The sequence below is a fragment of the Oncorhynchus clarkii genome, chromosome 7, assembly GCF_045791955.1.
Source record: "Oncorhynchus clarkii lewisi isolate Uvic-CL-2024 chromosome 7, UVic_Ocla_1.0, whole genome shotgun sequence".
Taxonomy (NCBI): domain Eukaryota; kingdom Metazoa; phylum Chordata; class Actinopteri; order Salmoniformes; family Salmonidae; genus Oncorhynchus; species Oncorhynchus clarkii.
Window position 1 is genome coordinate 41,672,342 of NC_092153.1, and position 27,132 is coordinate 41,699,473.

Sequence of the window (27,132 nt, forward strand, 5' to 3'; positions counted from 1 at the left end):
ATCACCTGGCGTGTATCAGAGTCAAATGCTTTTTGGCATCAAAAGGTCATAGAATGGTATGGGAGTGAATTTGGGGGCATGAACAGGCATGAGGGAATCTATTGATTCAGGTGGATGAGCTGACCATTCCTGATTGCAGTGCATACCTTACACAGGTAGCTTACCTGAAAAGTCAAGTATCTCCAGCATCATATACCGATTTGAAATAAATGTTTGCCAAGGAATAACAGTTGATATCAAACGCTGATGTAGGTGTTGAAGTATAATTTATACATTATTATGTAAGGACATATTGGCCAATAAAAACAATCCCAAACTATTGGAACATTTGAATAGTTTTATTTTTTGCTCATTCTTACACAAAGTCAATTCACTCTAAGTCTTGACTGCGTGTAATGTGGACATGGTACCACAATGCATGACAAATGAAACAATGATTTTTGTAATAATAGCTAGACCTATATAATCATTTACTATAGAAAAGGGATTAACAGTTAATATAGTTTATTTACAGTATATTCCATGCTATGAAATAAAATGCATAAAACACTGGGTACAGAGAGGCATCAATATGGGGCAAATAAAATGTAATACAATGATACAAGTTAAGGCTTAAATGTGTATAAAATGAACAAAATGTTAATCATTCATATTTAGACATGAGAGCAAAATGATTACAAGACACAAGGAGGTCTTTTTGTACATAAAGATATCTATACATATTTCATGGGACACCCAAAACAGGAATTTACTCATTTTCAATTTAAACATTAAAGGGCATAAAATAACCTGCAGGACATAGATGCAGAATATATGTACAAATAATCACTCAATAGAAAAGGAGACAGTGAGGAGGCAGCACATGTTGTTCTTCCGCAAAGAGCTTCACAGGTGTTAACCAATGAAAGGCCAGGAGGTATCACATGTTGTAATGTGCTCTGGCATTTTCTACCAGACAGCACACCATATCCATCACTGGCAAACACGGGGAAAATATACAAATTAAGAAGGATTACATTCATTTGGTTTCAAACCTGTGGATTCTCGTATTTGTACTTTCCATTCCTATTTCATAGGTAAGATAAAAGGAAATATGAGGAGACCCCTTCCTCATCAACGTCGGCAAACAAATCTTTGTAGCACACAGGCAGAGCTCATGCATGTAATTGACCACATCATGACACATGGTAGAGGGTTCAATCGAGTCACATTGAAATGTTACATATAATGGAATGTGTGTTAAGATATTTCATACATTTCGATTTTAAATGAGTTGTCTGCCTCCATTAAAATCTGGTTGAAAATCTGTCAGGTACTGTAATGGCTTGAACCAACAAATATGTCAGTTCCATTATGGACAATTCTTTGTGCTACATTTCTTCAATACGTCACCAAAATATTTTTACTCTTACATGCTGAGTTTCTACAAATACCAACATCAGATTCAAAATATATTTTGGTGCTTTTCAGGATTGCCTTAAGCAGTGTCCTTTTCAATACCATGGACAATAATATTAACAAGATGAAAACTACAACAATAAAACATAGGTATTGGCCCTCCATTTTGAAAGCCTTTTGTGTGCATTGTTGTCTAGAAGACATACTTAAGCGTTATAAAGCTTACATGAGAACAATTCCTTTTTAAGTAACAAAAGTGATGCAAACATTGACATTAGGCGTGGCAAAAAAAAATGCTTGGATACATGATTTAGTTGACCTAAACAAAAGGAAGGTAAAGTTCCCAATGTAAATATACTTTAGCAAAGCGTAAAGAGAGAAAAGGACAATATAGAAAAACATAGTAGGAGTGGTCCTTTAATGCATTATAACACCTATGGTTAACTTTTTAGCTGCCTGGAGCAATGCCTTTTATTGTCTTAGTAGACTAAAAACCTTTTTGGCCAATACTATGAGGCCTGAAAGTGCTGTAAAATCATCTTTGGATGTCCCAAACATTACCCAATCACACCATATAGATGACAGAAAAAAAAGTCTCCCTCTTGATAAGGTACAAATACAGTTTGACCCATTTTTGAAACCCACATGGGGTATACAAACAAACAAATAAAAGCCAATATCTGGGATTGATTACGCTTAAGTGGAGGGGTGTGACCTTACAGGGAGTTCCTCCATGGGTGTCAGGGGTAGGGTGTCAGGGTAGGGTGTCAGTGGTAGGGTGTCAAGGTAGGGTGTCAGGGTAGGGTGTCAGGGGTAGGGTGTCAGGGGTAGGGTGTCAGGGATAGGGTGTCAGGGGTAGGGTGTCAGGGTAGGGTGTCAGGGCGAAGTGCTCAGATGAGGGAGATCCGTATGGGGATACTGGGAGACTCCGTCCTCTGTGGAGAGTGATGGCTCACCAGGTGTTCCACCACCGTGTGTTTGGACATGTGCTTCATAAGGTAGGTCTCCTGAGGACAAACATCAAATAAAGGTTCAGTTAACACCAAGCTTCAGTAGACAACGAGGTATGAATGCTTCCCCAAAAGTGTCATTTTTAAAAGAGCGATGAGCTACAGTACCAATACTATTTATATATTGACTGAGAATTAAGAAACAACACTAGGACTCCGTCGCTAACGACATTGAGCATGTTTGCCCACATCCTGTGAAAACATCAGCTCATGCTGCCGCATAGCCTACTCACTGAGGTGTAGGCTCTGCCACACATGCTGCAGCAGTAGGCCTTGGCGTTTTTGATGGCATGCGCAGACAAGTGGATCTGCAGTGAGGCGGAGTCCGAGTAGGCACGGTAGCAGTTCGGACACTTGTAGGGCTTGTCTTTGTTGTGCTGTCTCTGATGAGACTGAGGCAGGGAAACAGACGGACACAGTGATCACATTACACGATTCAAAGACCTATCTAGACTTTCAGGGTAGGGAAACTTTATCTTGTTAGAAATGCACTTCCTGTCAAACCAGGCCATCATCTGACCAGAATTATGAGAGGTGGGAATAGAGGAAAATCATGCTGAAAATCCAATAACTCAAAACATAAAATAACAATTATTTCCAAAGGTTGTCAATATTTTCAGGTATAATAGCATGTGTGTGAAATATAAGAAGAATGAATAGCATTGTTGTCTGTGACTATGTGGATTTGATATGTTTTTATTGCCTTCTCTGGGACAAAATCCTTCGGTTGAAGGATCTACAATCCCGCCTGACAAGGCCAATGCAATTCGTTCCTCACTGGAAGCCCCGCCTTCCACAGGAGATAAGTGTGAGGCTCGGATTCATTCCTTCAATTTAATACCACTCTTTACCAAGCCGAGGAACAGGCAACGCAGGGCCAAACAGTTGTTTTACCTAACTTCCCTTTTCACTTTCAGCGAAAAGTAATTAGTCATAACGTTCCGTTCCCTTTCAGTCAGTCAACTTCGGTACAGCATACTATGGGGAAACATAATCACGCCCCATGCTGACCCCAACAGATACTAAATGAAAGGGCCGATGGGATACCATCCAGACCTGATGCTCCCAAATGCAGGCAGTCTAGGTATTGCGTACATGGTGCGCTGCGTAGTGACTTTCCCCTGTCCCAGCTGTAAGTACACTGGGAGCAGTGACATCGAATAAACCTCACAAAAGTGTTTGGTGATGCCCAACTTGCTGCAGCACCATTTTATCCTATAGAGTACCACAGTATGAGTCATAATACCCATAAATACCCATGCCAGCTAGAGATGACATGCAGGAGCTTGCATGAATTTGTAGTCTTTGCATGATGTCTACTTTGATTCTAATTAGCATTTTCAAATCTGAGAGTAAATAGAGCTGAATACAGTACCAGTCAAAAGTTTGGACACACCTACTCATTGTTTTTTCTTTATTTTTACTATTTTCTACATTGTAGAATAATAGTTAAGGCATCAAAACTATGAAATAACACATATGGAAACATGTAGTAACCAAAAAAGTGTTAAACAAACTTCGTCAAAGTAGCCACTCTTTGCCTTGATGACAGCTTTGCACACTCTTGACATTCTCTCAACCAGCTTCACCTGGAATGCTTTTCCAACAGTCTTAAAGGAGTTCCCACATATGCTGAGCACTTGTTGGCTGCTTTCCCTTCACTCTGCGGTCCATTTATTTGGGCTGCAATCTGAGGTGCAGTTAACTCTAATGAACTTATCCTCTGCAGCAGAGGTAACTCTGGGTCTTCCTTTCCTGTGGCGGTCCGCATGAGAGCTAGTTTCATCATAGTGCTTAATGGTTTTTGCGACTGCACTTGAAGAAACTTTCAAAGTTCTTGTTTCTTGTTGATTTACCTTCATGTCTTAAAGTAATGATAGACTGTCATTTCTCTTTGCTTATTTGAGCTGTTCTTGCTATAATATGGACTTGGTATTTTACCAAATAGGGCTATCTTCTGAATACCACCCATACCTTGTTACAACACAACCGATTGGCTCACACGCATTAAGAAGGAAAGAAATTCCACAAATTAACTCTTAACAAGGCCGTTAATGCATTCCAGGTGACTACCTCATGAAGCTGGTTGAGAGAATGTCAGGAGTGTGCAAAGCTGTCATCAAGACAAAGGGTGGCTACTTTGAAGAATCTCAAATATAAAACACTTTTTGGTTACTACATTATTCCATATGTGTTATTTCATAGTTTTGATGTCTTCACTATTATTCTACAATGTAGAAAATAGTCAAAATAAAGAAAAACCCTTGAATGAGTAGGTGTATCCAAACCTTTGACTGGTACTGTACATACTACTTCAATTACCTCAACTACCTCATACCCCTGCACATTGACTCAGTACCGGTACTCCTTGTATATAGTCTCGTTATTGTTATTTTATGTGTTTCTATTTACTTATTTTGCTAAATGTTCTTACTTTTTTAACTCTGCATTGTTGGGAAAGGGCTCGTAAGTAAACATTTCACTGTAAAGTCTACACCTGTTGCATTCGGGGTATGTGTCAAATAAAATTTGTTCCAATTGTCTATTTTAGTAGTGTGATTCATGCTAAAATTGTTCCTGTTCACACCGAGGTGAAGAGCGGTGTAAACGAAAGAATAAAGCCTAGTCTTACGCTTATCGGATTTGTCAGGCGTGATTGTAGGTCCTTCAACCGAAGTCGCAAGAGCGTGACTTCCCCATAGTACATTTTACAGAAGTTGACTGACTGAAAACTAGAACAGGTTTGATGTGTGTGTGTGTGTGTGTGTGTAGGTTGATGGAAATGTTGTGGCCCGGGGAGCAAGAGGTGTGGTTAAAAGACCAGGATGTGGTTAACTGAAAACCCAGTCCAGTTCATACCTGCAGATTGGAGAGCTGAGTGAAGGCTTTTTCACAACCTGGATGGGCACATTTATAGGGCCGATCTCCAGTGTGAATCCTGTAAAAGATATAGTAAAGAGGAGATTTAATGAAGCTGCAGCATCCGGCACACGTGTCTACGGTGTCGACATAGGAAAAAAATCTGGCCTACTGCCCTTTGACACAACCCCACTCTATCTTTCCCTACGGTAAGCCTCTCTGTCGGTTCAATAAAGTCAGAAAATATCTTAATATATACAGTTGAAGTTGGAAGTTTACATACACTTAGGTTGGAGTCATTAAAACTCCTTTTTCAACCACTCCACAATTTTCTTGTTATCAAACTATAGTTTTGGCAAGTCGGTTAGGACATCTACTTTGTGCATGACACAAGTCATTTTTCCAACAATTGTTTACAGACAGATTATTTCACTTGTAATTCACTGTATCACCATTCCAGTGGGTCAGAAGTTTCCATACACTTCCAGAGTTGTGGCAAAATGGCTCAAGGATAACAAAGTCAAGGTATTGGAGTGGCCATCACAAAGCCCTGACCTCAATCCTATAACTGAAAAACTGGTACTCTATAGGCCTACAAACCTGACTCAGTTACGCCAGCTCTGTCAGGAGGAACGAGCCAAAATTCACCCAACTTATTGTGGGTAGCTTGTGGAAGGCTACCCAAAACGTTTGGCCCAAGTTAAACAATTTAAAGGCAATGCTACCAAATACTAAATTGAGTGTATGTAAACTTCTGACCCACTGGGAATGTGATGAAAGAAATAAAAGCTTAAATAAATCATTCTCTCTACTATTATTCTGACATTTCACATTCTTAAAATACAGTGGTGATCCTAACTGACTTAAGACAGGGGATTTTTACAAGGATTAAATGTCAGAAATTGTGAAAAACTTGAGTTTACATCTATTCGGCTAAAATGTATGTAAACTTCCGACTTCAACTGTATACACTGAGTGTACAAAACATTAAGATGACCTGCTCTTTCCATGACAGACTGACCAGGTGAATCCAGGTGAAAGCTATGATCTCTTATTGATGTCACTTGTTAAATCCACTTCAATCAGTTTAGATGAAGGGGAGAAGGCAGGTTAAAGAATGATTTTTATGCCTTGAAACAATTGAGACATGTATTGTGTATGTGTGTCATTAAGAGAGTGAATGGGCAAGAGAAAAGATTTAAGTGCCTTTGAACGAGGTATGTTAGTAGGTGCTAGGTGCACCGTTTTCTTAATCTAGAACTGCAAGACTGCTGGGTTTTTCACGCTCAACTCCAATGCTTCCCACAGTTGTGTCAAGTTGCCTGGGAGTTCTTTGGGTGATGGACATTCTTGATACACAAGGGATAGCTTGACAGGCCTAGACGTTGATTGTAGAAGTATCGGCCAACTTTAAATGGATTATTTTTAGTGTTTATTATGTTTACCTACGGATGATCAAAATGGTACTTTCTAGAATTTTGAATGCGTAATAGGCCTATCCTCCTGATTGGTGATATGTTTATGCAATTAAAAACATACTAAACCAATGGTGACATGTTTGCTAAGATAACTTCATGAGTCAAATTATAAACTATGTGAGGAAATACAAAAAAATATCTTAGCAGATGCGCGGAAAAATACCAATTTGTATTTGTAGGGCTATTTATGGGAATCGTTCCCAATCACAGCCAGTTCGGCTGCTTTTAAGGAGCGGGGCGGCAGGTAGCGGGGCGGCAGGAGCTTTGGGCCAGTAACCGAAAGGTTGCTAGATCAAATCCCCGAGCTGACAAGGTAAAAACCTGTCGTTCTGCCCCTGAACAAGGCAGTTAACCCACTGTTCCTAGGCCTTCATTGTGAATAAAAAAAATATTCTTAACTGACTTGCCTAGTAAAATAAAAACAAAATGCACAAAACCATGTAGCTTGCAAGTTACTAAAGCTCCAGGATTGGTTGAAGTATCATGTTGCTGCAAATGGAAACAAAATACACAGCAAAGGATCACATCAATAATTGAGTTAAGGTTATGAAATGGGTTGTTTGGTGTGTGTATCAAGAATGACCCATCACCCATAGGACTCCCAGGCAACTTGACACAACTGTGGGAGGCATTGGAGTCAACATGGGCCAGCATCCATGTGGAATGCTTCCGACACCTTGTAGAGTCCACGCCCCAACCTATTGAGGCTGTTCTGAGGGCCAAAGGGGGGTGGGGGGATGCAACTCAATAGTAGGAAGGTGTTCTTAATGTTTTGCAAACTCAGTGTATATTAAAAACACAGAGGGGCGGCAGGTAGCCGAGTGGTTAGAGCGTTGGACTAGTAACCGAAAGGTTGCTAGATCGACTCCCCGGGCTAACAAAGTAAAACTTTGTCGTTCTGCCCCTGAACAAGGCTGTTAACCCAATGTTCATTGGCCGTCATTGAAAATAAGAATTTGTTCTTAACTGACTTGCCTAGCTAAATAAAGGTAAATATATATATATATATATATACAGTGCCTTGCGAAAGTATTCGGCCCCCTTGAACTTTGCGACCTTTTGCCACATTTCAGGCTTCAAACATAAAGATATAAAACTGTATTTTTTTGTGAAGAATAAACAACAAGTGGGACACAATCATGAAGTGGAACGACATTTATTGGATATTTCAAACTTTTTTAACAAATCAAAAACTGAAAAATTGGGCGTGCAAAATTATTCAGCCCCTTTACTTTCAGTGCAGCAAACTCTCTCCAGTAGTTCAGTGAGGATCTCTGAATGATCCAATGTTGACCTAAATGACTAATGATGATAAATACAATCCACCTGTGTGTAATCAAGTCTCCGTATAAATGCACCTGCACTGTGATAGTCTCAGAGGTCCGTTAAAAGCGCAGAGAGCATCATGAAGAACAAGGAACACACCAGGCAGTTCCGAGATACTGTTGTGAAGAAGTTTAAAGCCGGATTTGGATACAAAAAGATTTCCCAAGCTTTAAACATCCCAAGGAGCACTGTGCAAGCGATAATATTGAAATGGAAGGAGTATCAGACCACTGCAAATCTACCAAGACCTGGCCGTCCCTCTAAACTTTCAGCTCATACAAGGAGAAGACTGATCAGAGATGCAGCCAAGAGGCCCATGATCACTCTGGATGAACTGCAGAGATCTACAGCTGAGGTGGGAGACACTGTCCATAGGACAACAATCAGTCGTATATTGCACAAATCTGGCCTTTATGGAAGAGTGGCAAGAAGAAAACCATTTCTTAAAGATATCCATAAAAAGTGTTGTTTAAAGTTTGCCACAAGCCACCTGGGAGACACACCAAACATGTGGAAGAAGGTGCTCTGGTCAGATGAAACCAAAATTGAACTTTTTGGCAGCAATGCAAAACGTTATGTTTGGCGTAAAAGCAACACAGCTGAACACACCATCCCCACTGTCAAGCATGGTGGTGGCAGCATCATGGTTTGGGCCTGCTTTTCTTCAGCAGGGACAGGGAAGATGGTTAAAATTGATGGGAAGATGGATGGAGCCAAATACAGGACCATTCTGGAAGAAAACCTGATGGAGTCTGCAAAAGACCTGAGACTGGGACGGAGATTTGTCTTCCAACAAGACAATGATCCAAAACATAAAGCAAAATCTACAATGGAATGGTTCAAAAATAAACATATCCAGGTGTTAGAATGTCCAAGTCAAAGTCCAGACCTGAATCCAATCGAGAATCTGTGGAAAGAACTGAAAACTGCTGTTCACAAATGCTCTCCATCCAACCTCATTGAGCTCGAGCTGTTTTGCAAGGAGGAATGGGAAAAAAATGTCAGTCTCTCGATGTGCAAAACTGATAGAGACATACCCCAAGCGACTTACAGCTGTAATCGCAGCAAAAGGTGGCGCTACAAAGTATTAACTTAAGGGGGCTGAATAATTTTGCAAGCCCAATTTTTCAGTTTTTGATTTGTTAAAAAAGTTTGAAATATCCAATAAATGTCGTTCCACTTCATGATTGTGTCCCACTTGTTGTTTATTCTTCACAAAAAAATACAGTTTTATATCTTTATGTTTGAAGCCTGAAATGTGGCAAAAGGTCGCAAAGTTCAAGGAGGCCGAATACTTTCGCAAGGCACTGTATATATATATTAAAATGTATAATCTATGAAGGCAAATAATTAACACTACTGTAAATACACTTTAAAAGCGTAGTACACACATGATTTTGGGGTTCTGGGAAAGATACATCATCATCATCATCATCACTACACTATAGAACCTAGTTGGTGAGTACATGAAAACAGTATTAAACTGATGATCAAATTAGTCCATGATTTGACCTGGTGTGCTGCTGCAGGTGGGAGAGCTGGCGGAAGCATTTCTCGCAGTAGGAGCAGTGATAAGGTTTGACGCCCAGGTGTATGCGGAGGTGCTGGGCCAGGTAGGATGCGTTGGCGAAGGATTTGGAGCAGTGAGGACACTTGTGAGGCTTGGCCTCTGTGTGGGACTTGGAGTGGATCTGCATGTCTGACTTGGAGAAGAAGGTCAGCGGGCACGATTTACACCTGTGCAAAACAACACACACATGGAAGACACCGGAAGCAATCAATATGACAGTAAGACATTTGGAGGATAATCAACATGTCTGTAAAAGGTTCATGTGTGCTCATACCTGTAGCATTTGCCCTGTTTGGGGGTGATGGTGTGGCAGGATTGGTCATTGCCTGAGGCTAGGATGGGGTAAGGCACCACCAACAGAGAGCCACCACCGTTCTCAGCTTTTATCTTCTTACGGCCTCGCCCCTCCATCTTGGGAGGGGGCCCCAGCAGTCCAGCAAGGCCTCCGTTACTTTTGATTTGCTCCATCCCAGGGCCACTGGCCAAGCCTGAGAGGACATGATGTGGTGAGGGGGCTCCGCCTAGTCGGCTCAGACTATTGGAGGTGGGTGTGGTCAGAGTGACGGCCTCTGAGGTGTTATGGTTGCCCATTCGAGAGGAAAGTGGCAGACCTGGCAAGTCAAGAGGTAAAAATGACTCACAAACTAAATAATCACTGCATAATTATGTAATGACTAATCTCCAACAGAAGAATGCAGTCAGTTACATGTATACTTCTTAAAATTGTGCATACTTTTTCAGAGACAATGCTCAAAATTAACTAATGACATGTTCCCTTTTAGTTATTCGCTCAACATAGGAGAACTCTTTGTGCCTAGTTGTTGGCTGAAGTAGTTTGAAATCACGTTGATACGCCAAAAGTCCTGTCACATTTTGAGAGGCCTGGATTACTCTAAAGGCCAACAGTACAGGAATCTTGGAATGGGCTATGGAAGTCTGCCTCTCTTGCCGTGCGGGAGAGTTGGGTAAGTTGAGCCATTTTTTACATTCAGCATCACTCTGTCAAGGGAAATATAGTATTATTTCTAACAAAGATATCTACATATATTTTAGGGTGTTGTGTATCCCTGTAAATAATCTGAATTCATGAAAACATAGCTTGTCTAAAAAAGTGCTATCTTTGCACGAATTACTCCGGATGGGGGACAGGGTAAGTAAAGATGCCTACAATTTCTGTAATGAATGAAATTTTACCACTACCTTCTTAAAACCATGTCTATCTTTATTTCCCAAACACAATTAATCACAATAACTTTTTTTTGTGCCTTTTAATCATTTTAAGCTATTTTTGTTGCCTTTAAATCATTTTAAACACATTTTAACATTTTCTTAACACCTAACAAACATGTTGTACTTTTTTTTAACACCTAACACAGGCCAGGCCCTGTTGTTACCTCATATGCCTTGCATTACACCTGGGAAGAAAACGCTTCAATTTGCTCAACTTGCCTTAGGATCAACCAACTAACCCCATAGCCATTGGCTGAACTTACCCCAAGGCAAACATTTTGACTATATTAGCCCACACAGTTACAAGGATGTACTTTCATGCTAGGTTTAGGACCTCATATTGTAGCTTATAGAGACCCCCAACTGATGTATAGAACTATTTTTAAATGACCTACTTTGGTTTAGATACAAGCATCATGAAACCTCTTAACACAATAAATGAATTTGACGTGGTGAATTATTTATTTTTTGGACCTAACTTGCTTAACACCTTTTCCATATGGTTTCTTCACAGACTCCATGAAATGATGACCTTGGTCAAATTATACATTTTGTGTATGGTTTCCTAGAAACAAGCATGGCTCAACTTACCCCTTTGGCTGAACTAACCCCAGTCTCTCCTATGTGCCAGACGGGCATTACTGTGTCAAAAAATCATGTGATTACCTGACAGGTGGTTCGTTCTAGAGGGTTGGTCTATGATTTGACGCAAATGCCAGTCTTCCCACAATCCTCTAGCTTTTATAGCTGTTTTATCATCCAGATTAAAGTTTACATCACCAAGAATACGTCCTGTTAGAGATGTGCAGAAAAGTCACAGAATTTACACAAAAAAAAAACTCTTACCATAGAAAATTAACAGGAAATATAAAGCCTGGCTCATACAAGGCTCAACAAGTATTTTCCCCATCCATCTATCAACGATAGAAAAAGATTATAAGTAGGCCTATTACAGTAATTACAAGTGACACAAAAAGTATTTATAAAAAGTGAGGGGATGTGTGCCAATCACTTGATGAGATTGAAGAGGATGGGAGGGGGTGTGATCACAAGACATACACAGTAGAGACGCATTCTGATTTGAACCGCCTCTGAGAATAGAAGTGTGTGAGTGGTGGTGGTGGTCAATGGACAGTGGAGCCTGGCCTGGTGAAGGGAGGTGGTGGGCGGTCAGGGTACCTGCAACAGAGCTGGAGGCTGGCCGGGCGTGCAGGGCAATGTCTGGATGGGACGGGCTGTGGGCATGGAGTTCTTGTTGCATCTGCTGCAGTTTCTCAACTGACATCTGGACATGCTGCCCAGCTTCTGTCTGTGTAGGATTCCCCAGCAGTTGCTGTTGGGAGGCAACTGTGGAAGACGGCAGGTGGGGCGGTCTGATCTTCTCAGCCATCAGCTGTTCCTTGATCTTGTTGATCAACACAAGGTTATCCAGCTGACAGCAGGGAGACAACAACACACAGAGACAGAAGAACAGTCCTTAGTTAACGTCTGTGTGGGCTTACATTCATTTGTTCTGCTTTGGCTCCCTCCAATGGACTCACAGGAAAATAACTCAACAATGTACCCTAAGCACATTAACAGTAATCTATGTCCTCTCTTCAAGTGAGTCGTAAAAAAATAGTGCATACTTTACATGGACATTTGCATGACAATCAAGCGGGCAAAATACCTTTCACTGCTCATGGGTCTCAATGTTACATCACCTAGAATAATAATTGACAATCTTCACAGTCTACTGTCCGCCATCATCATCCTCTTCCTCATCCTCTTTTATACTAACTACCCTGTTGTTGAATGTGAGGGTAGAGTCTTAGACAGTCAGTACTCACCTGGCCAGGCATGTTGGGTGGTGGGGGCCAGAAGTAGGGATTATTAAAACGAGGTTCAGCCATCCTGTGACGAACAGACCAGATGTGAATACTACCTTCTGCACACTGTCCATATAAATAGATATGACAACAACAACACAGCTAATTCAGCCTCACAATTCTTTCAAATGCTTGCAGCACTTTAATGAGTTCATAAATAGTTGCTGAATCTCCAATAGACTTCTTGCAATAGACGCATGTAGTTAATGCTGGCCATTTAGCCACTTGCCAAACACTGGGCGTACGTTTGTAAATGTATTGTATTCTAGCCTCACGATTCAAAGTAAATGGAACTACTTTCTAACTTTCTCCCCTCCTCTTCCTCCGTCATGTCCATCACGGAAGTTGTGTTTCCAGTTCCACACGCACTGTAGCTAAGTATAGAGCTTAATAATCGCACTTTTCTGAGTCACAACTTCCCGACCGTCACCCCACAAGACAGCTAAGAATTTGCAGAGGATTCAATTCCGCAAGAAATTATTCAAAGAAGGAAAAATAAAATAAAATGTGTGACTCAACAGGGATCCCCTCATTAGGCAGGGAAATACCCATGAGGCCTTGTTTATTCTCCCTCTCCATCAGCAGACACTCTAACCATCACACTGCATAATGGGCATCTCCCCAAATAAACACCATAACATCACATGGGAGCTATAGCTTGTTAAGAAACACTTGTCATATTGGCAGTTCCCTATACCATTTTGTGATTAAAGATAGAATTGCATTGATGGTTGAGGCATTTGAAAATAGATAGTATTTCTGTAGCCTCCACTGTCGATATTTTCATAGGGAACAAAATAACCTATATCCCTGCTCCCTGACGTTCCACTGAATCAATTTAGAGTGAATGTCATTGAACAGGCTTTTACTCCAATCTCTCTATGAAAAAGTCACATTTGGAAGAATTTGGGGCAAGTGGCATTGCTGCTCTTTGTCCCATGGTAGAGCCTGCTGCTCTCTCATAGATGTCTGCGATCTGTGGGCTTTCTTTCCATCGCTTCTCTTTTCAAGCCTTATTCATTTCTTTATATGACATATTGCATTGTGTGTTTTGGCACAGTCCACCATTCTAAAGTCTGTTTGACTTAGCAGCAGCGTAACACAGTCCACTTGCATCAGCCAAAATAAACTAAAATGATACGTCCAGCCGTATGAACAAAACCCCAGAAAATATTTCCCTAATCATGCCGACAGGGTGTCCATTTCACTTCCTGGAGGCACTCTGAGTCTCCTGGGCAAGAGCGGAATATAGGTAGAGAGTTGATAATCTCCCCCATATGACGGCTGTCTCTGTCTTTGATATGCCATGTTTGATGTTGGTGATAATAACAACACATCTTCATAAGCAACAGAGGAAAGTGTCAAACTATATTAAAGTAGAGTCCTTTGTGTATTCGAGATGGAGTGTAGAGCATCCGGAGGCTGTAACGCCTACAAATGTATTACTGCCATAATCAACAATCAAACAGGGGGGAATCAGTCTATGCCATGGCAACCCCTAGAACCAAGACTGTATACTGTTTTCAATAAATCAATCACATTTAACTCGACACTAAACTGACAGACTTTTTTAAAGGTTATTTCAGGGATAACATGGACATGGTTGAGAATCAAGCCTTGGATCAGGTCCAGCTGCAAGATCATTAAAAAAAGATTCAGTGCCCGGAACGTTCTGTGTGCAGGTTTCAATCTAAATCAATTACTCCCATTAGCAAGACAATCAAATAGATTAAATCTTAACTCTTCCACGTAACTAAGGCTGCAGAAAGAATAGGTGATAATAGGTTGCTAATCTGATATACTAACTATGTTTCTTATTGTTACTCAGCTGGAGTAAAATCCAACACAGTTCTACACTTTGGGTCCCCGGGATCAATGTTGGGAAATTAACACACTTCACTCTTGTTATTGACTGAGCCCCTTGAAATCCCCATAATGCCTAATTCCGAATGAAGCCACACTCTGTAAAATGTGCCAACCATCAAAGAGTTGACCACTGCAAAAATGTTTAACAAAGGAGCAAATGTATCCCATTACCTTCCCACATGCAAACATGGCTTGATTTCCATTATGTATAAGGAGTGGTCAAGTTGCTATTCAAGGAGAGCAACATTACTTTTTAATAACAACAACAAGAATTTAACCCACATTTGTGACAGTATACAATATTGAATCAAATTTCAATTGTATTGAGGAATCAAGTCTTCAATTGAAATACTACACTATTTTGCATTAGTTGTTACAGACAGTGAAATAGCCACCTAAACTACAGACAGTGAACCACCTAAACTATTTGAGTCACCGCAGAAATAGCTGCATGCTGAAAACATCTGTGGTGAGAACCGCAGATTTAAGTCAATTTGAACCGATATCAGTGATTTTATCGTTCTGTGTCATGCCCCTACGCAATAAAAACCCAAATACTGCTGTTTCTCAAAATGGTGTCTATTGCTCTTCGCCAGTCAGATGTACGATTTTTAAAATTACTGTAACCCATAGACCGAAATGTATAGGCTAGTCGTGTTTAAGGAAATTAAAAATATTAGGCTGCAAGTTATCCATCTTCAGACAATTAGCGGCAAATTAGATAGTCAGCCTGTGTCAATCGTGCAACATTAGCCCAACGTCATATTTGCAATACGAATACTATAGGCTATTATTTGCTCTATAAATCATTATCTTAAAACAGAAAATAAATGAGTACTCAATTATCAGCCTATAACAAGGGTAGACAAATCACTTGAGGCTGGTCTAGACTTGTGAACTAAAAACAAAAGTTAGCCTACTTAACTTTTCCTTATTCTATCTGGACGTCTACGTTTATTTGCAGATCAAAAATAAAATAAAAACCTTTAGAATTTAAAACGCTAACACATCACAAAGATAATTTTGACTGCAGAGCAACTCTGATCCCCCCCTGGTGCCTCGCTCCACAGCCTCTCCCACATTCTCAGACAGTTTTATTTAAAGAATTCAGACAAAAGGAAAACAAAAATGGCAGCCTGTCTTATTTTTTATAAGGACTGGACGCCATATTCTGCAGATCCCAAATGTACAGTACTAATTCGCCTAAAAAAAGTAAACGTGTCTCGATGCATGCACATTTGTAATCCATTTCTTTGCATTAGCGTAAGTGTTCGGATGATTGTTTACTTAGATTTGCAGGTTTGAATAGCCCGGCTCGAGGAAGAAGAAAAAAAACGAGACACTTCCTACAACAATCATGCCTTGCAAAATGCAATGCGTTATGGACAACTGGGTTCTCTCGCTATGCAAATCCATAATTTAGTTCCAGAATAGTAGCATAACTGCATCTCATCTGCCGCATTTCCGTGTGCTATGCACAATATAACTAGAACGTTGTCCTTTTCAAATATGCTCTGGTTATGGCTAGTATTTTTTTATTTGAACTTTTTGACGACTCAAATGGTAGCGATAACTGCTTTCAAAATAGCAATGCAGCCGAACGTTTTTAAATTTGCACACAAGAGAGGAGAAAAAATGTATACAAACCTGACACCTCGATGGTAGATTTAATGATATTTTATAAAATAATAAGATGTTCCTTTTGCTTGCCTTCAGTCGGAGTTCAGACCTTCCGGGTCGCCTACTGTTCACTTCTGGGTGCTGCAGGCGAGGATTTGCTTTCACTGAAGCAGATTTTGGAAATATAAAAACTACAAAATAGGCCTAAAGATATTCAGAATTGACATAATTGCTGCGATATAAACTTGGTTTAGGATATGCCTCATTGTAGTGACATAATTGGTGACAGCTTTTCGTTTGACAGGCTGTCAACTGTCTGCACCATAATATCAAGGCATCATCATTTCTCAACTGCTTTACGTGACGGATGACCAGGGATGTTCTCTTGATAAGTGTGTGAATTGGACAATTTTCCTGTCAAAATGTAACGAGTACTTTTGGGTGTTAGTGAAAATGTATGAAGTAAAAACTATAATTATTATTTTAGTGAAGTAAAAGTTGTCAAAATTATAAATAGTAAAGTACAGATACCCCCAAAAAACTACTTAAGTAGTACTTAAAAGTATTTTTACTTAAGTACTTTACACCACTGGGTATCAAACATCCTCATAGTAATACGCTCTCACGCTCACATAGTGTCTTCACTACTTCTCAACTCTAAAGAATTTGAGGATGAGGCCAGGGTTAAATTACTGCCCATGTAGCCCCTATGTCGCAAAGTAGAATATTTGGTTATACCCTGAAACAATAATAAATATACTACAATAAAAAAAGGCTATACATTTTGAATAGGCATAAATATAATGCATTACCATGTAATAACCATTAGTTGTGTGATTTAATCAGTTTGTTGGTAAACCATGATACATTTAGCCACTTTTCATTCCATAACATTTGACATTCTAGTCATTTAGCACACGCTCTTATCCAGATAGCTAGGTGAGACAACAACATATCACAATCGTAGCAAGTACATTTTAATAAACTCCATAAAGCGATAAAGCGAGCCTAACTCATAAAACGTGGGGGCTTCAGGGCAGGGGTCAATTCGAATTGAGGTCTGTCAATTCAGGAAGTGATTTGAATTTAAAATCCAAAAATGGAAAAACATTTGAAATAAATAGCTCAGTTGATCGAGAAGTCATTGTAAATAGATTGTTAAAAAATGCTTTAATTGTTATTTAAGTTTACTTCCTGAAGTGACGACCTTAAATTAGAATTGACCTGCAGCACTGCTATCAGAGATGTGTTTTTGCAACCTGAACGTTATGTGCACGTTTCAGCATGAGATGGCAGTACCGAATTATTAGATAAGAATATCTGAGTGATCACATTATGGACATGTAAAACAGTAGTCTACTATCAATGGCAATGTTGCCCAACAACAAGCTTTCATTTCTCAACAGAACACATCAATCTACAAAGGACACCACAGAGGTGCCAGTTTCACTAGACAGACAGACGGAGAGACAGACAGACAGATACGAACACAACAAATCAAATTGTATTGGTCTAGTACCCATATTTTGTAGATGTTATCACAGGTGCAGCGAAATGCTTATGTTTCTAGCTCCAACAATGCAGTAATACCTAACAATACAAAAAAAGACACAAATCCTAAAAAATAAAACAAAGGAATTGGGAGATATCAAAACCAGCAATGGCATAGTCCGGAATATAAATATATATGTATATAATGGTGTGTATAGACAGTATATAAATAGAACAGTTGTGTACAGCAGTAGTTATACAAGATTAACCTTGAATAGAATATTGTATTTACATATGAAGTGGGTAAAACAGTATGCACACATTATTCAAGTAACCAGTGTTCAATGATTATGTACATAGTGCAGCAGTCTCTAACAGTACTGGACAGAGGCCGATTAGTGGTTAGTGGTGACTATTTAAAAGTCTGATGGCCTGTATATAGAAGCTGTTTTTCAGTTTCTCGGTCCCACCACCTGCACTGTCTCTGCCTTCTAGATTCTAGATGGTAGCGGGGTGAACAGGCCGTGGCTCAGGTGGCTGATGTCCTGGATGATCTTCTGTAACATCTGGCGACATAGACGTCCTGGAGGGCACGTCTACATCCAAAAGGATGGCAGACATTGGGTGAATATTAAATGTTAATATCTTCGGCCGTGAGTGATGGAGAAAAAAATCGGCCACAATGAAAATAACTGGGAAAATTCAATGGATATTTTTGGTACAAAGGTGATAATGAAAGTGTCTTTTTTGGAATTTTAAAATTGGACTTCTCTATGGGGCAGGCTATGGGAATTGTCCTTTTGGGCTTGGCTTCAGCTAAAGTACAGTACCGAAAGTGCCCTCTGAGCACAGACCGGAACCCTGCCCCCCTGGACTGAACATGTCCCACAGGGGGAGGGGCGTGGGGAGGTGGATAGAAAGGAAGAGAGCTGTTTGGCTCACACTGACGTGCTGCTGGAGGCGCCTGTGTGCACAGGTAAGGTACTAATTCAAACTTCACAACGATTTTCTTTCAAACTCACTCCTTGACTGAATTGGGATCATTGACCGACCACCAATATGCATTGCCGTGGGTTGTAGTTTAGACTCATCTGTTCGATTGTTGCTAGGATTTAAGATGGTGGAGATGGGCTTGAGAGTGTTAGTTTGCTTAAAGACAGAAACTGGCAGTGAGGCATAACTCAAAACAAATCAGACATGGGGGAGGAGTGTCTGTTCGTGTGCTAGAGTTCTCATGACATTTGCGTCATTTCAGCTAAACCTACAGTATGGCACATTTACAACCACCCTCCCCAATGATTACAAATAAATAAAGTTAAAGCTTATTTACTGCATTTCTAAACATTTAAAACTCAAATGATATTCGGAGAAGAGCAAACACAATAAACATTTACTCTAGCGATTATCAATTTGGTTGCAGTAGGGACATGCATAACTTTCTACAACAACATGTTATACATTAATTTGCTGCTACGCACTAGCTCAGCACCGGGATTAAACACTAGTTTCGTTTCATGTCAAGTCAAACAGAAGTTACCAAGCCATCTACAGACGTCTACCACCTCTGCACTGTTTAGAGAGGAAAGTCGTGCTGTTCACTGCAGCCAGAGTTGCTGGATATAATGACGAGATGCTTGTGTCTCCGCCCTAAGAATGGAATTCGTTGTCCACAGAGCGGAATGGCAGGCTGTCAAGTTTCAGCCAATTCCTCTCTTTAGATTGGTGGATACATCTCATAATTTGAAAACATTTTGGAATATTAGGTGAGGGGTGTTGGCGTCAACTGCCTGTATTCAATGGAGTGTGAGATCCCAGCTAACAACAAACGTTCTCACAACTTTAGAGAACGTTCCCTTACAGTCTCAGGTAATTACCTAGCGTTTTCATAGGAATCTTTCCATGACATGTCAAAATTACCATTCCCCCTAATGTCAAACAGAATTGACCCAGAACGTGATTACTAAGTTCTCAGAATATTCAATAATAATGTTTTAGACATGTTTTACAGTAACGCTGCAAGCTCATTCCTGTGGTAAGTTTTCTAAGGGCTAGGAGAAAATTACATCAAGATCCCTCCCACCAAACATAGATAGAACATGGTTACCATTTTCTCAGAATATAAGAATATATCATCTGCGACAGCTGAAAGTCATACACTATTGTGTTTTTCCAACAGCAAGGCTCAGATCAACATGGCAGTGCTGCCATTGTTTTATAAAATGGTATTTGAAATTAACGTGTTTCCCCTGTGCACCCCCTGCCGAACCACTGCGCCCCTCAGTTTGTGAACCACAGTGTTGTTGTACCTTCAACAGTCAACAACCGGACAGTGAGATTGATAGAACCATCTCAGAAGAGTACGAAGTCATTATAGCTGTCCAGTGATGATGTGATACTAACAACACACACACGTCTCGGAAGGGTAAAAAGTCATTACATCGCTCCAGTGATGTTGTGATGTTGACACTAGTGTGATGACAGTTGAATCCCTTCAGGATTCCAGAGGGGATAGAACATAGAGTTATATAATACAGTGTTCTAATCACTGCTTTTCCGCAGTTATGTTAACATTACGGTGAGGGAAGTAGCTAGCTAGAATGCTGTGCACCAAGATGTTGCGTGTTCAAATCCCAGGTGGGGGGGGACATGTAAATAATAATTACCGTATGAATAAACATGCACAATGTAATTATGTTTATAGGGTATAAAACCTTATTTGCATATATCCCAGTGTGCCTTTTTAAGTTAATTTTATAGTTACCAGTACCACCCATGACTGTGTTTGCAAGTGACAAAGACATGGTTGTTGCATTCAATGGCTTTCAGTCCTGTAGCCTTCATCAAGTGAGTGCCTAAGTGAATATTTTATCATTGAAGTTAAACTCATGAGTCACAATACATGACATACCGTATATCATACTTCGACAGTTTTACCCCAACACAGTGGTCTGAAACTCCTGGTTTGCTGGCGACATAGTCACATTATGTTGGCTCACACGCAACCTGCATTTAGAATGACTGCCAAGTTGGGGAAATTTTCTAAATTGGACTACCTAAACAGGAACAACCATTTCAGTAAATGCATATTATTGATCTTCTGCTAGACAAAATGGAATCAATCAATGTTCATGCAAATATTTGTACAAATCTATCTGCAAAAGAGCATGCTGGGAAATATGATAATGATGGGCATGTTTTTTGAGTGTGTGATTGTACCTTTTTTTATATTCAGAATATTGGGTACACAAATTTACCATCATACAAAATTATCCGCACATGTACCCTAAAAGGTACCGAAGAATACCATGTGAGATTATGTGTACCTCTGAAGGTACATTTAAGTGTATTTGTATATTTTTGTACTCCCAATAATACTGTACCCTAACCGTACCCTTATTACAGATGATCGAAATAAAAAGATAATACATATGATAATAAGTTTGTTATGGATCTCAAAAGTTGAAAGGCCAAAAAAACGACCTAAAAAAAAATCACACACTGATTTCATTGCTGTCTATTGACATTTCAGTGACCAAAAACATTCATGGGTGGCTGAGAAGGCCATGGATTAATGCTAATTTACACAAATAAATATTGATCTGTTGCAGCAGATCGACATCATTTAGATGACAACAGCATAAAATTATTTTTAAAAGTATTGCTTGCATATATTTGCTATAGTATTTCACATGATGGGTCTTGAGTTAAACGCCCACTGCAATCAAAATAATTTTTCCTGTTATTTGTATCATGTTGTACAACAGCTTATAAAACTAAGGGCTCTATTCAATCCGTATCGCAGAAATACAGCTTTAAAGCGTGATTGAAATTCCAAGGCAATGTTCCCACCTTAGTAGAGATTGCATTCATGTCGGTAAACGCTGCAGATGACGGCCCAATAGCGCGCTAGACATTTAAAGGTAATTTCCTATCTGTAACACTTCAGCAATACAGATTGAATAGAGCCCTAACACTGTAAAAGTGAACATTTGATCAGTGTTATTTCCTGAAAGTTGCTGGTTGAAAATACATTCTAATCAGCACGTTGTGCATCTGTGGAGTTTTGGCTTGCCCGGATGTCACCAGGTGGTATACGTTTTAGTTCCAAACCTCTCTGCACTTAGACACTCCAAAATTCTTGTTTGAGAAAAAGCTATTTCTGTATTATCTGCTATAATTTTAATGGAAAACTATTACAATAACGTACTAAATTGTTATCCATAAAATATATGATATTGAGATAAAATGGCTGCATTGGGCCTTTAAGTCATTCTAGGGGTCTAATACATTGAGTTTAGATGCTATGTTTTGTACGTACAGTAAGCTGTCTCAAACAGTGAATATTGCCCTTGACTCTCAGGGTGCCTAACAAAACAGAGTTTCAACACCCAGGTCCTATATAGTGAAAAGACCTGGGTGGTGATCAGTGTATGCGCCAACTGGAGTAAAAAAAAATCCAGTGATAATCCAACAATGGTTTATAATATATACCTCTTGTCTGTGTTGTTTTGTTTTAGCCATGGATGGTGTGTTGGAGGGAGCGGCTGTGGTGTGTGTGTGTAAACTGGCCTGCAGTCTTCTCTTCCTGCCCATGGTCACTGCTTCTCTCAGTGCAGTCAGCTTCTGCTGCAACTGCCTGCTGCTCTTCACAGACCTCGTAGTCACAAGTACGTGTCCACCTCTAACCCCATCTCTGCTGTGTACAGCTACAACCACCTGTTTTTCCTTGTAATAAGAATTGTCTGGAAAACAGAAAAGGGGAGCAGTTGCTAAAGTCCATGAATAGAGTACATTTTGTGCACCTTTTGAATTTTAAAAACCTGGTATACAATACATCAAATTCTATACATGAATAAAGACCAAAAATCTGCATTTTGAAATGTCCCTCGTCGTGTTTCCCCAACTTCTAGGAAGATTAACCCACTTAAGTCTACTGTTTCTCCACGTTTTCACCATCATTGTAAAGCCCTAGTCATGTTCTTGCTTTGACAGTCACTTCTGAATATTATTATTTATTTAATGTGATGAGTGACTCATTTACGTCTGTCCCTCATTTTAAGGTCAACCCTGAACTCTCGTTTTAATATGGTGAAATTATTCCTTTTTAAAAATGTTAAAAGAAACATTGAACATCTAATAGTCAGGCTAGACATGTTTTAACAGCTTACGTTGTTTTGTGAAGCATTCAATAGCTCTCCCTGTTGCACACGACAAGCTTCCATTCCCCCAGTCACAAGGGGATTTATGGCTGATTTTTAAGATGAAGTCGTCCACCCTGCTACCGTCAATCCTGTTACTTTAATGCACTTTATTGGCACTTGCTATAGTCATTTTTTAAAATTTTATTTAACTATTTGAGAAGGGGAAAACAACGCTTTTTTTTATGAAATTGAAAATGTGTTACAATTAGGTGAAATGAACACGACCCAAAATGTACTCTATTCTTGGAACGACCCCAATTTGGTTTATTACAAGTTCCAACAGGGCACAGAAGCACCTTGTAAACCCAGCACAGAAGAAGAGAACACGCCCCTGGAGACAGGCTGTCAAAACAAAAGGCAGTGACTTTGTCAGCTCCTATAGAATCATACAGTGTTCACAGGATGTCAGCGATAACAGTACAACAGTGAATAATCAGTGTGTCCTTGGTCATCCAGTCTGGCCTCAACCGCTATCAACAGATGTGAGAATAAGCCATATGATTCAGTGTCAAGTCTAGTGACCGTCAACCTGCACCTTCAGCGTCGTAAACACTGGAAACGATGTGTATTACAGAAAGGCAAAATATATCAATGTGCTAAACATTGTGTTAATCACTGAATTTGAACTTTAGTGATCTTACAATTTAAATGGGAGTTCTTTATACTCCTATGGCCTACTTCAGTGTCCCAATCCCCATGCTTCTAGTCCCATCCTCCACATTTCTCTATTTGATTGATTGGTCTTTGTTGTCCCTCAGCTATCCTGGTTGTCCTCTGGTTTGCAGACCCCTGGCTACCTCAGTTTTCCACGTCCTCTGATGTCATTGCCCTGCGCTTCCTGCTCTTCCTCAGCCACACCTACTGGGCGGTGCTGCTGATGACCACTCCTCTTGTTGCCGTGGAGACTGCCATGAAGTTGCAGTGGCCCCAGGTCCATGGTGGCAGAGGTAGAGCAGTGGACGGGGACACGGGCGGACGTAGTAAAACTCTGGCCTCTAAAGCTCCTGCACATCACCATGGGGTGACAGTGGAGGTAGAGGACGGGCAGAGCAGGGACACAGACAGCCAGAGAGGAGGGAGAGAGGACCAGGAAAAGTGCCTGCCCCACATCATTTACTTCCTCTGCTGTCTGCTGGTGTGGGTTCTCTGTGGTGTCTGTGGGGGTCAGAGCTGGAGACTTTGGGTGAAGGTCTGCATGGAGAGGACCAGCTCCCTCACTATGTGCCTTCCCAGCCTCCCCAACAATGTCCTGTCTGCTCTGGGTGAGCCCTGCTGGGCCCTGGCCACCGTGACCTTGGCCCTCCTGCTGGTGCTGACGGTGGGCTGGGGCCTGCTCAGACGACACCTGGCCCACACAGAGACGGACACACACTCAACGACACACAAGGAGGAGCATGGCACTGAGATTCAACTGCCCGCACAAACATTCGCTGCACCATGCATGGCTGTAAACCCTGCCACGTCAGACGTGCCAGACACACAGTCTGTTGACCCAGAGACAACACGGTCCAGATGCTCCCTTCACAGCCCATGTTCCGGGAACAACATACAGCTATCACTGGCTCACCATGGATACTCTGTCCTCTTATCGTTGGAGTGTTTGTCAGCAGACATACTAGAGGAACACAGAGAGACAAAAGGACTAGGAGACATGCCTCTCAGCACTACCGTGGAGGAACACACAGGCTCTACCTACAGGAGCCAGTGTGGGATGGGGCAGTGGGGCTTTCCCTACCTGGGGGTAAACATAATGACAGGGTTTGTGTGTCTGCTCATTGTCTGTGTGTTACCTCTAAATCTCAGCGTGAACATCCTACTGATCAGGCACATAGAGACAATGCTGGAGTGGAGTTTGAAGCTCTTATTGTTTGTACCCAAAGAAGCCACAGACAACACAGGGCTCTCCCAGTCAATGTAACACAGGCATAAAGTCAGTGTACTGGACAATAAACCCGGATGGGGGTAGTGTTAGATACTAAAGTGTGGCTTGGGAATGGGATTGTGTTGAGAGGGATTTATTAGGTATTGTCCGGGGGTGGGATCAGATGAATATTACATGTACTGTAGACAGCTGGTCTACCTGTCAATGATAAAGTAAACGAATCCCCCTTGACTGTGACTGTCTATTCATGCGTGCCGAGTGATCTCTGGGAAGCTGCAGAGGAGTGCTGAAAAAGTCAGGTTGAGGCTTGCTTTCCAGATCTATAGACATGCAACCCAATAATTAGTTTGCTGAAACAGTAGATTGGGGGGGGGGGGGGATTTTAGATTAGTTTGATGGGAGATGATCTGACTTCACCTTACCTCAGCAAAAGGCAAGTGATTATAATGCATGCTTAACAAGAATTGGCTCTAAACACTACTGCCATTGGGCTGTAGCTAGGCATGAAACGACAACAAAGCTTTCTCTTCACTCAGGGGTTTTCTGAGTCGAGGAATAAGATTCTGCTTGATCACAGGCACAGCAGGGGGCTGAATAACATTGAGAAATTCAAGCTATTAACACACACACAAACAGCCGTGTTCATACAGGTACCACGTTGCAGACACATGCTGCATACCTCCTAACATCAGGTTCAAATGTCTTCGGAGTTCAGAGGAAACGCTGATATTACCCAGGCCAACACCAGAGGGCAGCCTGCAGCCAGCAACAACCCCAGGTAGCTCACAACGGAGACCTCTGAAGCTCCCAGGCTAGAATGTCTATTACATACAGTACAGTGAAACAAGAGATGGAGAGGGGATTTCTCTAAACAAAGGAGTAACGTTGGTTGTGCTGCCCTTGAGAGAGCCAGAGGGCAAACACTGAGTCAACAGCAGGTAGGGCTAGTTAGCTACATCTTTCTGGCTGCCAAAGTGTTCAGACCTGTACAGACAGATACACAGCAAAATAGTGATTCAACCCGGAGCCCAGAACAGATCAAAATGAGGCTGAGCTCATTCTCTAAAGTCTCTGGCACCGGATATAGATTGAAATATATATATTATTAAAGTTGTAGTTGCAGCCATATTTATTGGCACCTTTGCACTTTTCATAAATAATTCGCTATTTCTTCTAAAATAAGTGAAATAAATATTTTTTTAAAGGCGTTATTTGATTTTCAACATTGCAGAACTTAAGTTTACAATTTTAATTGATAAATTAAATAAAAATGGCATTGACAAAATGAATAGCACCCCAGAGCTAGTACTTGGTTGCACAGCCTTTGGCCATGATAGCTGCCACAAATACTTATTGTAGTCATTGTTGGACATGATCTGACTTGAACCGTTTTAAATGCATAATCCACTTAGTAGTAGTAATACCTTGTTATTGGTTAGCATGTTGGAGCTGGAGACTGTTATTACAGTGGCAAAGGGAAGTACAGAAAGTCTCTATGTCCAGATATGTTAATAATATTTCTAAGGAAGTAGGTCGAGCCACAGTCGAGTCTCAGCTCCTGGTAAGGTCGGGCTAGTTTCTGTGGAACCAGGACAGTGAGAGATGTAGAGTTCAACATCGAGGTGAGCACAACAGTTGAAGAGAGAAGAAACCTCTAGGAGGGGGGCTAGAGGGGCCCATCCTAACAATAGTCCAACAGTCGTCTTATCTCACCTCCCTGCCCAGGAAAATTCTGGACTCGGAGGACGAACATCAAGAGGAGGAACAGACTCAGTTCTTGCCCAGCGACAGAGACTGATTGTTTATACTAGACATACTTTTGGTCACGTAGTGTATGTGGACACCTGCTCGTTGAACATCTCATTCCAAAATCATGGGCATTAAAATGGAGTTGGCCATCTAGAATGTTATTGTATGTAGCGTTAAGATTTCCCTACACTGGAACTAAGGGACCTAGCCCGAACCATGAAAAACATCCCCAGACCATTATTCTTCCTCCACCAAACTTTACAGTTGGAAACTATGCATTCAGGCAGGTTCTTTTTATTTTTATTAAATGTTTTTATTTAACTTGGCAAGTCCGTTAAGAACAATTTCTTATTTACAATGACAGCCTACCACGGCCAAACCCGGACGATGCTGGGCCAATTGTGCTCCGCCCTATGGGTAGCGTTCTCCTGGCAGCCGCCAAACCCAGATTCATCCGTCCGACTGCCAGATGGTGGAGCGTGATTCATCACTCCAGAGCCTTTGGTGTCCGACTGGATTTGTACCAGAACTTAGAACCTAACACCACCAATGAGCTTGCTGCACCTTTTTACTAGCAATATGGC

At 40.9% G+C, this 27,132-nt stretch overlaps 2 protein-coding genes across 2 annotated transcripts; one reads left to right on the forward strand and one right to left on the reverse strand.

The window, feature by feature from the left end:
• Window positions 1-317: 317 nt before the first annotated feature.
• LOC139413320 (zinc finger protein 362a) lies at window positions 318-16,587 on the reverse strand. The gene is made up of 9 exons (XM_071160540.1): window positions 16,253-16,587; window positions 12,701-12,764; window positions 12,051-12,303; window positions 11,538-11,663; window positions 9,916-10,252; window positions 9,584-9,808; window positions 5,268-5,346; window positions 2,642-2,800; window positions 318-2,405 (listed from the first exon to the last, which is right to left on the reverse strand). The coding sequence occupies exons 2-9, from the start codon at window positions 12,761-12,763 to the stop codon at window positions 2,289-2,291; spliced, it is 1,359 nt and encodes a 452-aa protein (XP_071016641.1). The 5' UTR covers window position 12,764; window positions 16,253-16,587; the 3' UTR covers window positions 318-2,288.
• Window positions 16,588-18,602: 2,015 nt separating this feature from the next.
• LOC139414244 (uncharacterized) lies at window positions 18,603-25,028 on the forward strand. The gene is made up of 3 exons (XM_071162144.1): window positions 18,603-18,692; window positions 22,234-22,383; window positions 23,676-25,028. Exons 2-3 carry the CDS (start codon window positions 22,236-22,238, stop codon window positions 24,833-24,835), a joined length of 1,308 nt encoding a protein of 435 aa, XP_071018245.1. The 5' UTR covers window positions 18,603-18,692; window positions 22,234-22,235; the 3' UTR covers window positions 24,836-25,028.
• The last annotated feature ends 2,104 nt before the right edge of the window (window positions 25,029-27,132 follow it).

Excerpts from the sequence above, each read along its gene's own strand:
- LOC139413320 (XM_071160540.1), bottom strand. The coding sequence starts at position 12,763 with ATGGCTGAACCTCGTTTTAATAATCCCTACTTCTGGCCCCCACCACCC. Across the intron at positions 11,664-12,050 it reads AGCCTCCAGCTCTGTTGCAG|GACGTATTCTTGGTGATGTA; the intron begins GTACCCTGACCG and ends CATCTCTAACAG. Across the intron at positions 9,809-9,915 it reads AAACAGGGCAAATGCTACAG|GTGTAAATCGTGCCCGCTGA; the intron begins GTATGAGCACAC and ends TGTTTTGCACAG.
- LOC139414244 (XM_071162144.1), top strand. The coding sequence starts at position 22,236 with ATGGATGGTGTGTTGGAGGGAGCGGCTGTGGTGTGTGTGTGTAAACTG. Across the intron at positions 22,384-23,675 it reads CACAGACCTCGTAGTCACAA|CTATCCTGGTTGTCCTCTGG; the intron begins GTACGTGTCCAC and ends GTTGTCCCTCAG.